Genomic DNA, 14,486 nt, shown 5'->3' with positions numbered 1-14,486 from the left:
CTGCATTTATTTATTAGAATTTACTATAAGGACAAGCTGTGTCCTTTCGCCTTAATTTATTTATTCAATTTTTTAAATCAGTATAGACTCAATGATATTTAATACTATAGGTTTTAATTCATTACTTGCATTATATAATCTACTTACATGGGGTTTTAAAAATTACTTTTTATGTTTGATTTTGAATATAATTGTGTATTACTCAGAAAATACCATTTGAGTGATATCAGTTTTGACATTTATTGAAATTTCCTTTGTGAAAAGCATCTGGTTAATTTTTGTAAATATTCTTTGTATGTATGACATAATAAACATTATTTGTTTGCTTTAGTCTTCATTGTGAAGCATAAAACACATAGAAAGTACACCAAATACAATTAAATTCTTAGAGAACTATTATAAAGCAGACTCCTGTGTTACTACCACCTACGTGAAAAAACAGAACCTAGTGACAGAAAAGGCTCCCAAATACCATGTTCCAGCCTTCCTCCTGAAGAAAACCAATGCCTTGATTTTTTTGTTTTGTTTTTAAGAGATGGTGTTTTGCTATGCTGCCCAGGATGGAGTCCAGAAGCAATTCACAGGTGCAATCATAGTGCACTACAGCCTCCAACTCCTGGGCTCAAACAACCTTCTTGCCTCAGCTTTCTGAGTAGCTACAACTACAGGTACACGCAGGCACACCCAGCTAATGCTCTGATTTTTAGGTTAACTAGTTCCCTGTTTCTTCTAATAAGTTTACCACCTAAGTAGTCATTACTAAAAACTATAGAGGTGGCTAGGCGTGATGGCTCTTGCCTGTAATTCCAGCCCTTTGGGAGGCCGAAGTGGGTGGATTACCTGAGGTCAGGAGTTTTGAGACCAGCCTGGCCAACATGATGAAACCCCGCCTTTACTAAAAATACAAAAGTTAGCTGGGCATGGTGGCACACGCCTGTAGTCCCAGCTACTCAGGAGGCTGAGACAGGAGAACTGCTTGAACCCGGGAAGTGGAGGTTGCAGTGAGCCAAGAACGCGCCAGTGCACTCCAGCCTGGGTGGCAGAGTGAGACTCCATCTCAAAAACCAAAACCAAAACCAAAACCACTACAGAGGTACAAGATGTATTATGGAGACACGATTAATCAATTAATACCAAAGTAAACTTCAAAACAAGAAATACTACGAGTCAAAAAGATTTCATAATGATAAAAGGTTCAATTCACTAAGAATGCATTACATTCCTAAATGTGTTTGCATCTAATAACAGAACTTCAAAGGACATGAAACAAAAATGATAGAAATGAAGACAAATAAAAAGTACCTGCTCATAATTGAAAATTTTAAGTCATTCCTCAGTAATTGATAAATAGACAGCAAATCAGAAAAGATATAGATGTGAACAACCATCAATTAGAATTCTATGCCTAACAATTGCAAAATACACGCTTTTTTCAAATGTATATGGAAAAGATGGTATCTCGAGTTTTAATTTCCATTTTTATAATGAATGAACATAAACATACCTTCATATAATTATTAACTACCTGGCTATTGCAGATGCTATTGTTGCTCTGCCCAGATCTTGTTAACCAGGACATTGCAACTATACAACTGACCATAATAGCTTACATTTGCCTCTTATAAGATTGTTGTTGGCTGATGGGAGCACCACCTCAGCCTTCAGAAGCCACTTTGCTTGGAATGGCTAGGATATGCCACCCCACCAGAGGCAGCCCAGAACCAATGATTGACTGATGTGGGGTACAACAGGCCAGCTAGCTACCTTATGTCTGATAAGGACAAGCTTTGGGATACAATGCATGCTCCAGAGCTCCCTATAGGATTAAGCTGAGGCTAGACATCTTCTGAAACCCTATCTTTGTTTAACTTTTTCTCTGTCCTATCCTATTTCATTTCCTCCCTTACAAGAATCTCCTGAAAGAGACTGGTATCTTAATATATCACTCATACAAAAATTGCTGTTTAGGGCTCTGCCTTTAGACAGTCCTACCTTAGGACAGCTGCTACCAGTATGATCACCGGAAAAATAGTATGGAAAAGGTTGTGGAGTCCCTGGCAGGTTGTTGTGGTGTAAATTATAAGACTTTCACCTACAGTAAATGGGAATATGATACAAAGCAGAAAGATAGTGTTAGCCTGTGTAAGAGAGTAGGTATTAGGACTATGAAGCTGGGTAATTATTGCTGAGTACCAATGATTTAATGAAGAAAGAGAATGACAAGTTAGGTCAATTAAACACCAACTTATAGTAAAGAATAAAAATTAATAGGCAAACATGGTTTAAGAATAGAAATGTGAGTTAATGATAAGAGGTGGCATGATTTAAGAGAAGGCTACTTTCTCATCCCAGCCAAGTTTTCTATGCCAAAGTTAAGTTCCTGATAGAAAATATTACTTTGAATCTTGTGGGCCTGTGGAAGGAACCCATTCTTCCTCATTAGCATATAGGAGCTCTATCTTCCTTATGACCATGCAGAGACTTCAAAGTACCCTATAGAATAATGCTTTCCTTTCTTAGAGCTTAACCTCAAAACCTTGGCCACTAGAGGAATAACTTATGTCAAGTCTCAGCATAGCCCCATGGGAAAATCTTGGATCTGCTAAGGGAGAAAGGAGATTTAATGCCAATAGAGTGGCAGTACCTGGCTAATAAGTACTGCAGAAACTGGCAGAGTATGCCTGGGAGTAAATCCTAAGGGTGCTGGACCAGGGGAAGTATAATGTAAAGCTGCTTAATGAAGAAACTTTTCCATAACTCTGACTTAACACTCTGACAAAGGCCCTTGGAATCAGGTTTTTATTTTTATTCTTTTTAGACTGAGTCTCACTCTTTTGCCAGGCAGTGGCGTGATCTTGGCTCACTGCAACCTCTGCCTCATGGGTTCAAGCCATTCTCCTGCCTCAGCCTCCTGAGTAGCTAGGACTACAGGTGCACGTCACCACACCCAGCTAACTTTTGTATTTTTAGTAGAGATGGGGTTTCACCATGTTGGACAGGATGGTCTTGATTTCTTGACCTCATGATCCACCCACCTCAGCCTTCCAAAGTGCTGGGATTACAGGCCTGAGCCACTGCACCCAGCTGGAATCAGTTTTTAATACACCGATGCAGTGGTTCTTGTATACTTCAAACAAGTGAAAGCTCCCATTAAACAGAGACATGCTAAATGATGTTGTAAACTCTTCAGAGCATAATAAAAACCTCAGAAAAGTGGGTATGCAGAAGTAGACATGTTATATGAAGCCAAAAACCAGTTCACGATGTTCCCTGGAAGGATCTGGAAGTTGCTTCATTTACCAGCATCAAGCTTAGTAATGACTGTTCTGTAGATGGGGACTTTGAAGGTGATGGTGTTACAGAACTGGAATCTCCTCTACCAATGCGGATGATATGATCCAGGAATAGCAGAGATTGGGTGCCAGCACTTAATTATCAGGTGCATGATGGAAATGTATACCACACACATAATTATATAATATTTTACAGATCCATAAAACACATATTCAAGAGACTGAGATTAGATGAGCAGGAAGATGAAGTCAGCCACTATGAAAAGTCGTAATCCTGTGCTCAGTTTCCACACCTAAGTTAGTTCTGACTCAGAATCCATCAACTAAAAGAGAAACTAGGGTTCACTTGTTGCCACAAGACAGCAAATCAATACATTAGTGGCTAACTTCATCTTTCTGGGATCTGGTTCTATGAGGTCTGAATAATACTGTCTTATATTAATATACTGACTCCAGCTTTCATTTGATTAGTGTTAATATGGTATATCTATCCCCCCTACTTTGATTTTTAAACTATTTATATTTAAGGTGGTTTGGTGGTAGGCAGCCTATATATCAGTCTTGTTATTTTTTAATGCAATCTGAGAATATCTGCCGTTTAATAAGGGAATTTAGGTCATTTACATTTAATGTGATTATTGAAGATTAAGTTTAAATCTATTATTTTGCTATTTGTTTTGGATTAATTGAACATTATTGGTAATTTTATTTTCTCTTCTTTGTTAGCTTATTAACCATAACTGCCATTTAACTTAGTTTTTAAAAAATAAGACTTTAATTTTTAGTCTACCTTCAAGTGATATTATCGACATTATACCACTTCATGTATAGTATAACACCTTATAATAGAATCTTCCATTTGTTTTCTTCAATACTTTTTATGCTATTGTTGTCATGAGTTTTACATGTTATAAGACAAATACATTATTATTATTTTTGCTTTAAGCTATCAATTATTTTTAAATGTTTGTAATAAAAAAAAGTTTTCTAAATTCACCAACATAATCACCATTTCCAAGGCCTTTTATTGATGTGGTATAATTTTGCTTTTGCCTGCAGGGCTTCTTTAACATTTCTCGTAAAGCAGGTTTGCTAATGATTCATTCTTTCAGCTTTTGTACATCTGAAAAAGTTTGTTTCACCTTTTTGTTTTGTTTTGTTTGAGATAGAGTCTCGCTCTATTGCTCAGGCTGGGGTGCAGTGGCGTGATCTCGGCTCACTGCAAACTCTGCCTCCTGGGTTCAAGGAATTCTCCTGCCTCAGCCTCCTGAGTAACTGGGATTACAGGCACGTGCCACATTCTTGCCTAATTTTTGTGTTGTTGTTTTTTTTTTAGTGGAGATGGGGTTTCACCATCTTGGTCAGGCTGGTCTCCAACTCCTGACCTCGTGATCTGCCTGCCTCGGCCTCCCAAAGTGCTGGGATTACAGGCGTGAGCCACCATGCCCAGTCTGATCTTTGCTTTTAAAAGGTATTTTTGCTGTGTATAAAATTTTAATTGAACTTTTTTCTTTTGATATTTTATAGGTGTTTCTCCATTGTCTTCTAGCTCACATTGATTCCAATGTTTTCTGGGTGTTATGGTGGATTATTTCTATGTCTTCACTAATCTCTTCTAAAATATCCAATCTCCTGTCAATCACCTCTAGTGGTATTCTTAATCTCAGACATGGTAGTTTTTACTCTCTACAAGTTAAATTACAATCTTTGTCTTTCATGTCTCTACTTAACATGTTTCTGCATTACTCAGTTATGACAGCTGTTTAAATGTCCTCATCCACTAATTCTATCTTCTGTGTCATTTTTAGTCTTGTTTAATTCTCCTCCTTGTTATTGGTAGAAAATATTTTATCTTAGTATGTAGCTTATGTTTTCATTTACTTTTTGCCATTCAAATAGTAGAAGTTTTCAATTTTGCTGAAGTCCAACTTATCTAATTCATTCGTGGTGTAAGTTCTTTCCGTGCTATCTACAGGGAAATCTTTTGCTTAGCCCAAGGTCACAAAACTTATCTTTTCTTGAAGAACTATTTTAGTGTTATGTTTTTATTTTATTCTAATACCCATTTAAGATTAGTATTTGTATAAATAATGAGTGGGTCAAGTCTCTCATTCACATGGTTCCAGTACTGTGTATTAAAATGACTATTCTCTCTACATCAAATTGCCTTTGAAACTTTGCCAAAAAATTGTGCATCAATTTCTGGGCTCTCTACTCTTTTCCATGGATCTTTACCTCTATCCTTATGTAATTATCACACTGTTTGATCACTGTGGCTTTATGCAATATTACAAAGCTAATGTGAGTCCTCTAATGTTCTTTTTACAAAATTGTCTTAGCTTTCTATTGCTTTTCTTTATACATTTTAGATCAGCTTGTCAATTTCTAGAAAAAAATTATTGGGTTTTTGATGAAGATTGAATTAAATTTCAATATATATCAATTTAAAGAGAAATTACATTAATAATATTGAGTCTTCCAATCCATGAGCATGGTATTTCTAATTTGTTTGTTCAGTGTATTATAGTTTTCACTATGTAAACCTTGAACATATTTTCTTAGGCTTATCCCTAAAACTTCATGCTTTTTAATATTATGATGGTACTTGTTTTAAAAATTTCTAACTATTTATTACGAGTGCATTTTTGAATTTTGATTTTGTATCCCATGACATTGCAAAACACACCTATTAGTTCTAGAAACTTTTTCATAAATTTGGAATTTTGATGCAGACAATGATATCATCTGAAAATAAAGATAATTTTATCTATTCCTTTCTAATCTGTTATTCTCTTGTATAGATACCTTTAATTACGCAAAGGAAGTTATCACTTATTCCTTGTTAGCAAAGATATTTTATCAGGAATGGATATTAATTTCTATCATTTTTGCCCTGCATCCATTGAAATGATTATTAAAATAACAATCTGGTGATATGATGAATCTCATTGATTTTAGTATATTGAACCAACCTTGCATTCTTGGAATAAACTTGGCTTGGTTGTTATTTCTCATTCTTTGGGCATATTAGCAAATGTGATTCAATTTGCTAATATTTTGTGCTTTTTGTGTCTATGTTTATGAGTTATTGGTTTGTAGTTTTCTATTCTTACACTGTCTTTGTTTTTTGGCATCGGGTAATGCTGACCTCATCAAATGAGTTGGGGGAATGTTCTTCCCTTTTCTGTTTCCTGAGATTGTTTAGAATTGGTATGATTTCTTCCTTAAAGGTTGGTAGAATTTGTCAGGGAAGCCATTGGGCATGGTATTTTCTTTACAGGAAAGTTTTTAAACTACAAACTCAATTTATTTATTTAAAGATATAAAACTATTCAGGTTTAGTTTACTTGAATGAGTTTTGGTAGTTTGTGTCTTTTGAGGAATTTGTCTATTTCATCTAGGTTATCAAATGTATTAATGAAGTTGCTATTTACTTTTATTATCCACTTAATATATGTCAGCCTTAGTGATTGATACCCACTCTTTCATTCTTAGTCTTGGTCATTTATGTCTTCTCAGTTTTTTCTCATTTAGTTGGGCTAGATGCTTATTGATTTTCATAATCTTTGCAAAGCACCAGCTTTCGAGGACTCTGACTTTAGTGTTTTTCTATTTTCAACTTTACTGGTTTATGTTCTTATTATTTCTTTCCTTCTTCTTGCTTTGAGTTTAATTTGTTTTCTTAAGACACATATTATTGATTCAAAACTTTCTAGGTTTCTAAAACAAGACACTAAAACATATTTTCCTCAATGCACATCTTTAGCTGTGTCTCAGAAATTTTATTTTCATTTAATTAAAAACATTTTAAAAATTTCCCTGTGACTGCCTCTTTGACCCATGCCGTTTAGAAATGTGTTTAATTTCCAAAAAAATTGGGATTTTTCTATATATTATTCTGTTGTTAATTTCTAGTTCAATTTGTTTGTGGTCAAGAGATGATATTTTGTCTTTGACTTGAATACTTCTAAATTCACTGATTTTTTAAAAGGGAACACAATGTGGCCTATTTTAGCACATGTTTTGCGTGCACTTAAAAATAATTTATATTCTGCTCTCGTCAGATGGGTCATTTTTCCTGTTTTCTTAAACGGCTATTATTTGAAAATAAAACTTTGCAAAAAGAAGGAATGTCACATAAGGTTGGATTCAGAAATCTGAAGTAGTTCTCCATATGAACTTAATGAAGTACTGGTACACATAATTAATAATAACGTAAGAGATTAGGCACCATCAAATGAAAGCAGATAATGAACAAGTTACTCTTCACATGCTTACCTCTTAATCTGTTCCCAATTGAGCCAATAACCAATTCTCTATACTGTAGTCACACTGGACTTATTTTAGTTCTTCCAAGTAGCCATGTTCTTTTTCTGCATCAGGACTTACTGAATATAATCTCTATCTGAAAAATACTCCCTCTTTTTGTTAAGTTCTCTTCAACTTTCAGACTTGACCTTGAATTCACTTGCTTTAGAAAGTCTTTTTGACATTCCCTCCAAGGATTATGTCCTCTTTGTTAAGGATCAGTGGTTTGCACTTTCATGATGGTCTGTATCTCTCTTTCACAGAATTTATGATTATAATGAAAACTACAAGGACAGATTAGACCATATTATCAAAGATGTTATGACTTCTCAAAAGGTTCACAATCCCCTACTCAAAAAAGTCAGCACAATGAGACATAGAGTGGCCAACTAAACTCACTTAACTGAAATCTGATTTTTACTGGATATAATTTCTCCTGTGAAGACTATTCTGAAAGTAGAATTATACTTTCAGAAGAATATTGATTGTATGAGTCTTCCATAACAATATTTAATACATCTGGGAGACTATTATTTATAAAATGTTACAGGGCACACATAAAACCAACCAAATTGAGAAATCCCATTCTTCTGCTTTCTATAGGTTCAGGCAAATGTTAATAGATAGTGTCTGCTTCTCTAAGACATTCCTTGCTTAAGAAAAGAAAACCCATATACAAAGAGCAAGTTTGGCTCAAATAACTTTTCTTTTCCAAATTAAATCCAAAATTTAAGGCTTTTGAGTCCAAGTTTCTTGCAAATGTTAGACAAAAAAAATCAATGGGTGAAGGAAGTGAGAGGAAAACCTTTGCCTTTCATGTACATTTGAAACCTTCATTTATGTTAAATAGCACTTGATGATATTATAAGGGATCACTTACAGAAAAATATACAGAGCTTTCCTGGCAATGGAATCGGAAGAGCTGCCTTCCTCATGCCTCTCAGGCTCACTTTGTAAATTATGTGAAACACTTTTAGACAGACACTGGCACTCATAAATTATACAGTTCATTTGCATATTCCAGTCATGAGACATTATGCAAAGTGACATGATTTGCATAATGGATTCCTCTTGTCGCTTCACTTGCTGCATGCTTTAAAAAAACAAAATGAAATAAAATGAAAGCATGAAAAGGTGAAAGCATCAAGTCCCCAGTCTTGCCTGTCTTCTTCCCAACTACAGTATCAGTTGCTTTCATTTCCTACAGAGGATTGGGGGGAAAGGGACAAAAAGCAAAGAGATACAGACATATAAACAAAGAGCTTTCATATGAATTTTGTTCTTAATTACAATGTACCCACTTTCTCATTGAAATCCTTCACCATAAATAACCCTTTTGAGCCAACAGACATCAAAACAAAACAAAACATTGAGACAGAAAAACTTTATGGAACTTTTTCTTAAAAAAAAACAAAAACAAAAACAAAAAACAAAACTTCTATGTCTGTAATTTTTAGGGAAGAGGTAAGCCTTTCTTTTTGTAACTAAAAAAATAAAAAAATAAAAAAATTTAAGGCACCAGCTATTTGTCATTGGAAATAAAACCATATTATGGATGAGAGAGAGGTTTGGTGGAAGGATTTTATCCCTTTCTAGGTGAACTTCTGAATGGTTTTCCTATTTTGAAAGAGAACGGAGAAGAAGAAAAACAGGGTGGTGTTTTGATTATTTAACAAAAATATAATGGCTATATATATTGTAAAGGATGAGGCAATGCCACGTCGACTTCTATCGGCTCTACTCCAATAAGCAGGCAACGCTCCCTCAGCAGTTGCTAGCTTTGCTGCGGGCTTTCCCTGCTCCCCTGCACCAGTGCGAAAAGCAGAGTGTGCCAAGCGGCTGGCGTCTGTACCCTGTGGGAAAAGTTAACTGTAATTCTTCGGCTTTTAAAATCAATTAACCCGTGTGTTAATTAACGTCAAGTCGACGGGAGGAGGAGAAGAAGAAGGGGAGGGAGGGAGAAAAGAAAAAAGCTGCAAGGGCGGATGGCAGAAGAGTTGGCACGGTGCCATCCATTCAGGGGCAACGCCACAGTTTCGTGTGATAGCAGCAGCGGGTATATGTTACGGGGCCCTGTATGCGGGCCAGACAGTGCGGTAAAGCCAAGGGAGATTATCCAGACCCCCAGGAGCGAACAGCAAGCAGCAACCGAAGGCGCAAGTGCCAGGATTACAGCCTAGGCTGCTCCAACTATGAGCCCTTCCTCGGACCCTGGGACTCGGCTACTTGGGGTTTGGGGGTCTTCCACACCACAGAGGCACAAAGCTGACTTTAATCACTTTTTTTCCTTTAAACTTGATTCTGCCGCAGTGGAGCCAGCACAGCGGATGTTTTCACACCCAGCAAGACAAAGGCCGTCGTCTCCGCCATGACACTGTTCCGTTTCAGGCAGAGGCCGGGATTCTGGACTCCTCGAAAAATCAAAAGAAACAAGGAAAACAAACAACAAATACAGCAACAAACAGAAAAAACTGAAAACCAAAATCGTTTGCCCATTTGCCCGTGCCAGAGGTGATCTGGGCATCTGTTGCAGCAGAAGGCGCTTGTGTGGGGCTAATTTTTTTTTTTTTTTTGGTGGGGGGCAAGCTGTTGGCTTGTTTGCTATTTCAACTTCGTTTATAATTAACTTTAAAAAAACCCCACCATTCAGCCTAGTCAACAACAAACAAAGAAAAAGCAGACATCGGAAGAGAAATGCCATAGGAAGCGGCATGAATACATGCCACAGCCTGTGCCACTTGCCACTTGGAAAACCTCAGGGAAAGACGCCAATTCTACAGCTGTGAAGAAGGCAGAGAAGGGAGCATAAAGGTCTACAACTAGAAATCATAAGGAAAGAATACTGCTTGTATAATCCTGGATTGCAATTGCACACAGCCTCTGCTGGGAGAAGAGAGGGAATATTTAAATGGAGATATAGACGGGTATAAATTAAGAGATAGGCACCTATCGATTGCATATAAACACATGTGTAAGGTTGTATGTGTATATAAATACACATATTTTGAGACAAACGTTTAGATATGTATATATTTTGTGCTGTAGGTATGGGTATGTATATATAGGTGTATATGTTTATGCATATACACATATGTAGGATGTATGCATGTGTGAGAAAAAGGAGGGAGACAGAGGAGAGAGAAGGAAATATGTGTATGTGCATGTATGTGTACGCATACATCCCACTTTTTGACCCAGGTATACACAGAAGACAAAATAAAAATCATACTCCAGCAGCAAGCAGGCAGCCAGAGATTTATCTACATTCACTGCTATCACCAGGGAGATGAATGGGGCCGATCTGAAGCCCTTTTACAAGATCCACTATGGGAGTGAAGGAGGAGGAGGGATGCCACACAGACATGCACAAACTTGAAGGCAGAGGGATTTGGAAGGGGCTACTGAGGAAACACTGGTGGCATAATGCAGGGGAGAAGAAGGGGAAAGAGGCTTGTCTCTCTATGTTTTAGGTGGTTGTTTTTAAAAAATCTGCAAAAGGGTTTCAGGGAGCGGCTGGTACTTACGTTGTCTGCGTTGCTGTGGATCCTGAAAGGTGTTCTGTTGGCACTGGGCGCTGAGCCAGGGGCAGGCGCTGGAAACAAAAGGGAGAGACAAAAAAATAAAGTCATTCAATGGGAATATTAATTGCTGCTCTTGTGGATTTTACAAAACACACAAACTGTTTTTTCTTTCTTAAAAAAAATGTGGATTGGCGCGTGTCCCTTTTGCATGGAATATACAAGTAGTATGGGATTTAACAGCCCAGTTACGGGACTCAGGATTAGCTGCGCTGGCATCTTTTGGGCATATTCTTCCTTTTAATGAATGAGCTTTCGCTGTTAATGAGGAATAATCGTTTGGCTAATGAGCTTTGAAACATTAAGAGAAAAGAGGTTTTTTCCGTTAATCGCTCTGGTGCGACTGCATGGATGGATTACAAAAGACAGCAATAGGAATGCAGTACAAAGGGGGGGACCTCTCCTGGAGTGGGAGAAGCACCGAGATGGGTGATGTGTCCCTGCGTCTTTCCTTCATTCTCTCTTTCGTTCTCTCTGCCAACTGCTATGGGTTTCCATAACTCCGCAATCAAAGTGGATGGTCGGGAAGGATTATTACAAAGAGTGAAGCCTCCGCTGTTAATGTCTCCAGTGTTTAATCATCATACAGTAGAATGGTTTTATGCATATTTCATTTGCATATCATTAAACTGTGTTAGCGAGGGGCATTCAGAGCCAGGAGAAGTACAAAGTTGGGGAGAGAGGGAAGAAAAAAAGGTCCCTATGATGCTTATCTTCAAACAGGGACTTGTTCCATGATCTGTCTTCTACTTTTGCTAAAATCATTATGACTTGGAAACCTTTGAAGTTGGATACAACCTTGGATTCTTCTAATTCCTGCAGAGCAGTGTATTTTAAAAAACAGCAGAAATGTTCCTGCACTAGACAATTAAAGGAATATAAACTCCAGTGGGTTGAAACTAGTAGCTCTTTGGGGAATGCAGTGGCAGAGGCTTCTACAAATACCAACACTTAGAAATATATAATAAAGAGCATCATATTAGAAACAAAGAAAACGAAGACAAGAAATATTAACACGTGGATTATATTTGTTTCTTTTGGGGGGTAATGAACTAAAGAGAATGAAGAAGCCATCGGTAATTTATCCCTTCATTAATGAACAGTCACCTTTTTGTATGTGTTTGTTTTTGTCCTTTCTTTTTGAAGAGGGATGTTGTTACTTTTGAAGCAATTAGTCAATCATTTTGTAGCTCTGATCTTTTTCCCCTGAACCCGACAGGAAAGAAAGGTGGTGGTTAGGGAATATGTGAGTACTGGGGGGGAGTTGGTGGGGGAGAGAAAGAATACAGTGAGTTCTTTGTAGATCTTATACATGCACAACATATTAATTGGGGGCTTTTAAAGCTCCCTCAATGGGCTATTTCATTCCTGGTAAAACCGCAGCTGGTTAGCCACTGTTGGTGACTCTTCAAATATTACTTTATTTTTATTCTGTCGCTGTTGTTGTTGTCTTGTTTTGTTTTTCCTCAGTTAAGAATGAAAATGTAGTATCACCCCTTCTTTTTTGAGTCTCTTCTCCATCTTCTTCTTCACTCCAGTTTCCAAACTGTAAAACAATGTTGGCTTAATATTGAAGCCTGGTGCACAGTCTAACTGGCACAACTTGATTTGGAAATGAGACGCTGTTTTATATTTAAATTACCCCTGCTCCCCCCTTATCCTCCAAAGCTTTGTCTCTGTTATGAATATGCAGATGAGGCATGATGTGATTACACTGTACAATTACTCCTGTCCATGGTGGTGGCAGGGGCTGCTAGGGAGACAGAGAGTCAGACAGCCTCCAAGCCAATACAGAGTTTTGTTTTCGGTATTTTTCCTATCTTCTTGGCACTGCGGCACATGCAGATGTCGCTGTTGTTCTTTATAAAGCCCTAATGATATGCAAAAGCATAACGATTTGGTTTGGACACAAAGCATCAACGAAATATTATGGATGTCTTTAAGAAAGGGGGAGAGAAAATCCTGACTGAAGGAATGTCCCCATAAATTATTTTTATTTAAATGAATTCAAAGGATGGGGTGAGGGCAAGTCAGACAGAGTCGCATGGAAAACATGAATAATATTAATATGCATAAAGAATTCTCACCGAGGAGAAGCTCCTCACTACAGCTCTTGGGACAAACAGGTTCATTAGGAAACAGCTCAGAGCGACTACAGCATTTTGTTATTTCAATTTTTTTCCCTTATTTTAAATGAAGAGTCAGACAGATGTGTTTTCTTTGCATAGCAGCATTGAGATGGATCCAATCTGTGAAATTTGCTGCCCAAATAGCATTTCTAATGGAAATTGGAACTAAACAAGGGCACGGATATGGAAGGGAGGGGAGAAGAGAGAATACACGAAGAGGAGTACATTCAGAGCCACTGCATGGCATTTTTAGTACAGGAGGTTTTCAGAAACCATCTTTGCTTCATTAGTCTCCCATGTGGGCTCCTGATGTAGGGAGCTATCAGGGTATACCAAAATGAGCACTGAGACAGGCCTTTCTAGGTCTGAGGCTGAGGAAAGCAGCGGCAACTTGGTGCCTGTCCCCCAGAGCTGTCTACAGTTCAGAAGCCAAAAGCACAGCTACTTCTAATTTGGGGATGCAGTAGAGTGCCTACTGATCCAGGTATTTGTGAAAGATGGAATTCTTGGTGCTATCATAGTATACATTGCTAAAGAGCAGATGAAATTGGCTGCTTAAGGAGTCCTGATAATATTTATGTTGGTTAATTCTCATGATAATGATAACTGCAGTTGTCTAGTATTTTCAGAATGTTAAAATTACCAGTGTGGCTTAATGCATGTTTACAATGAATAGAGAGGGACAAAGAGTGAATGAGCCTATTGGGTGGATTCAAAACTGATAAAATATTTGGACTATTACTCATGGTCTCCAAGGACTAACAGAGAAGTCAAAGAAGCAGTAGTTGGAAAAAAAGATTTTGTTACCTCCCTTGGTCAGGTGGACAAAGAGTTCAAATTACTTTCATAATTCAGCTAAAGGAATTTTATACTTCTGTTTAAATTACATGAAGACATTTTTAATCTGATAGGTATATCTGCATAAATTTCTATTATGATAGCATAATGTTGACCTGGAACTGGTCTGATTATAAGCATGTTCTAAATACTGTTGCTCTTCACTTATAATCTCTAAAACTTCCATTTATAAGTTTCTTTTAAGACTCCCCTTCCAATAATTTTCAACTGTTACACGATTCTCAACTGTTGGTACAGTGTACAAAACTACAGAGTACAGTGAATTGATGATTATTTGGAGAATGGCTATTTAATCTGAATTATTTATATTTAACCTCTTA

At 37.2% G+C, this 14,486-nt stretch overlaps 1 protein-coding gene and 1 long non-coding RNA gene across 7 annotated transcripts in view; one reads left to right on the top strand and one right to left on the bottom strand.

Moving 5' to 3' along the window:
* Positions 1-8,288: 8,288 nt before the first annotated feature.
* LOC144337686 (uncharacterized) overlaps positions 8,289-14,486 on the bottom strand; it is a 216,629-nt gene continuing 210,431 nt past the window's right edge. For 4 of the 5 annotated variants that reach the window (XR_013411104.1, XR_013411107.1, XR_013411103.1 and 1 more), the window contains one exon: positions 10,294-11,193. Coding sequence is in view for 1 of the 5 variants with exons in the window: in XM_077984565.1 (XP_077840691.1) it covers positions 9,986-10,012; positions 11,126-11,193 (95 nt within the window). In the remaining 4 variants the exon portion in view is untranslated. Of the gene's footprint in view, positions 8,695-9,880; positions 10,013-10,293; positions 11,194-14,486 lie in introns of those variants that run through there. The other variant, XM_077984565.1, reaches the window with a different exon arrangement.
* LOC114674456 (uncharacterized) overlaps positions 9,688-14,486 on the top strand; it is a 131,453-nt gene continuing 126,654 nt past the window's right edge. Inside the window, exon 1 of one of the 2 annotated variants that reach the window (XR_003725611.2) lies at positions 9,688-12,255. This is a non-coding gene — a long non-coding RNA (uncharacterized LOC114674456). Of the gene's footprint in view, positions 13,793-14,486 lie in introns of both variants that reach the window. The other variant, XR_013411130.1, reaches the window with a different exon arrangement.

Source organism: Macaca mulatta, chromosome 20 (assembly GCF_049350105.2).
Source record: "Macaca mulatta isolate MMU2019108-1 chromosome 20, T2T-MMU8v2.0, whole genome shotgun sequence".
NCBI lineage: Eukaryota > Metazoa > Chordata > Mammalia > Primates > Cercopithecidae > Macaca > Macaca mulatta.
This window is presented reverse-complemented; position numbering and strand designations above follow the sequence as displayed.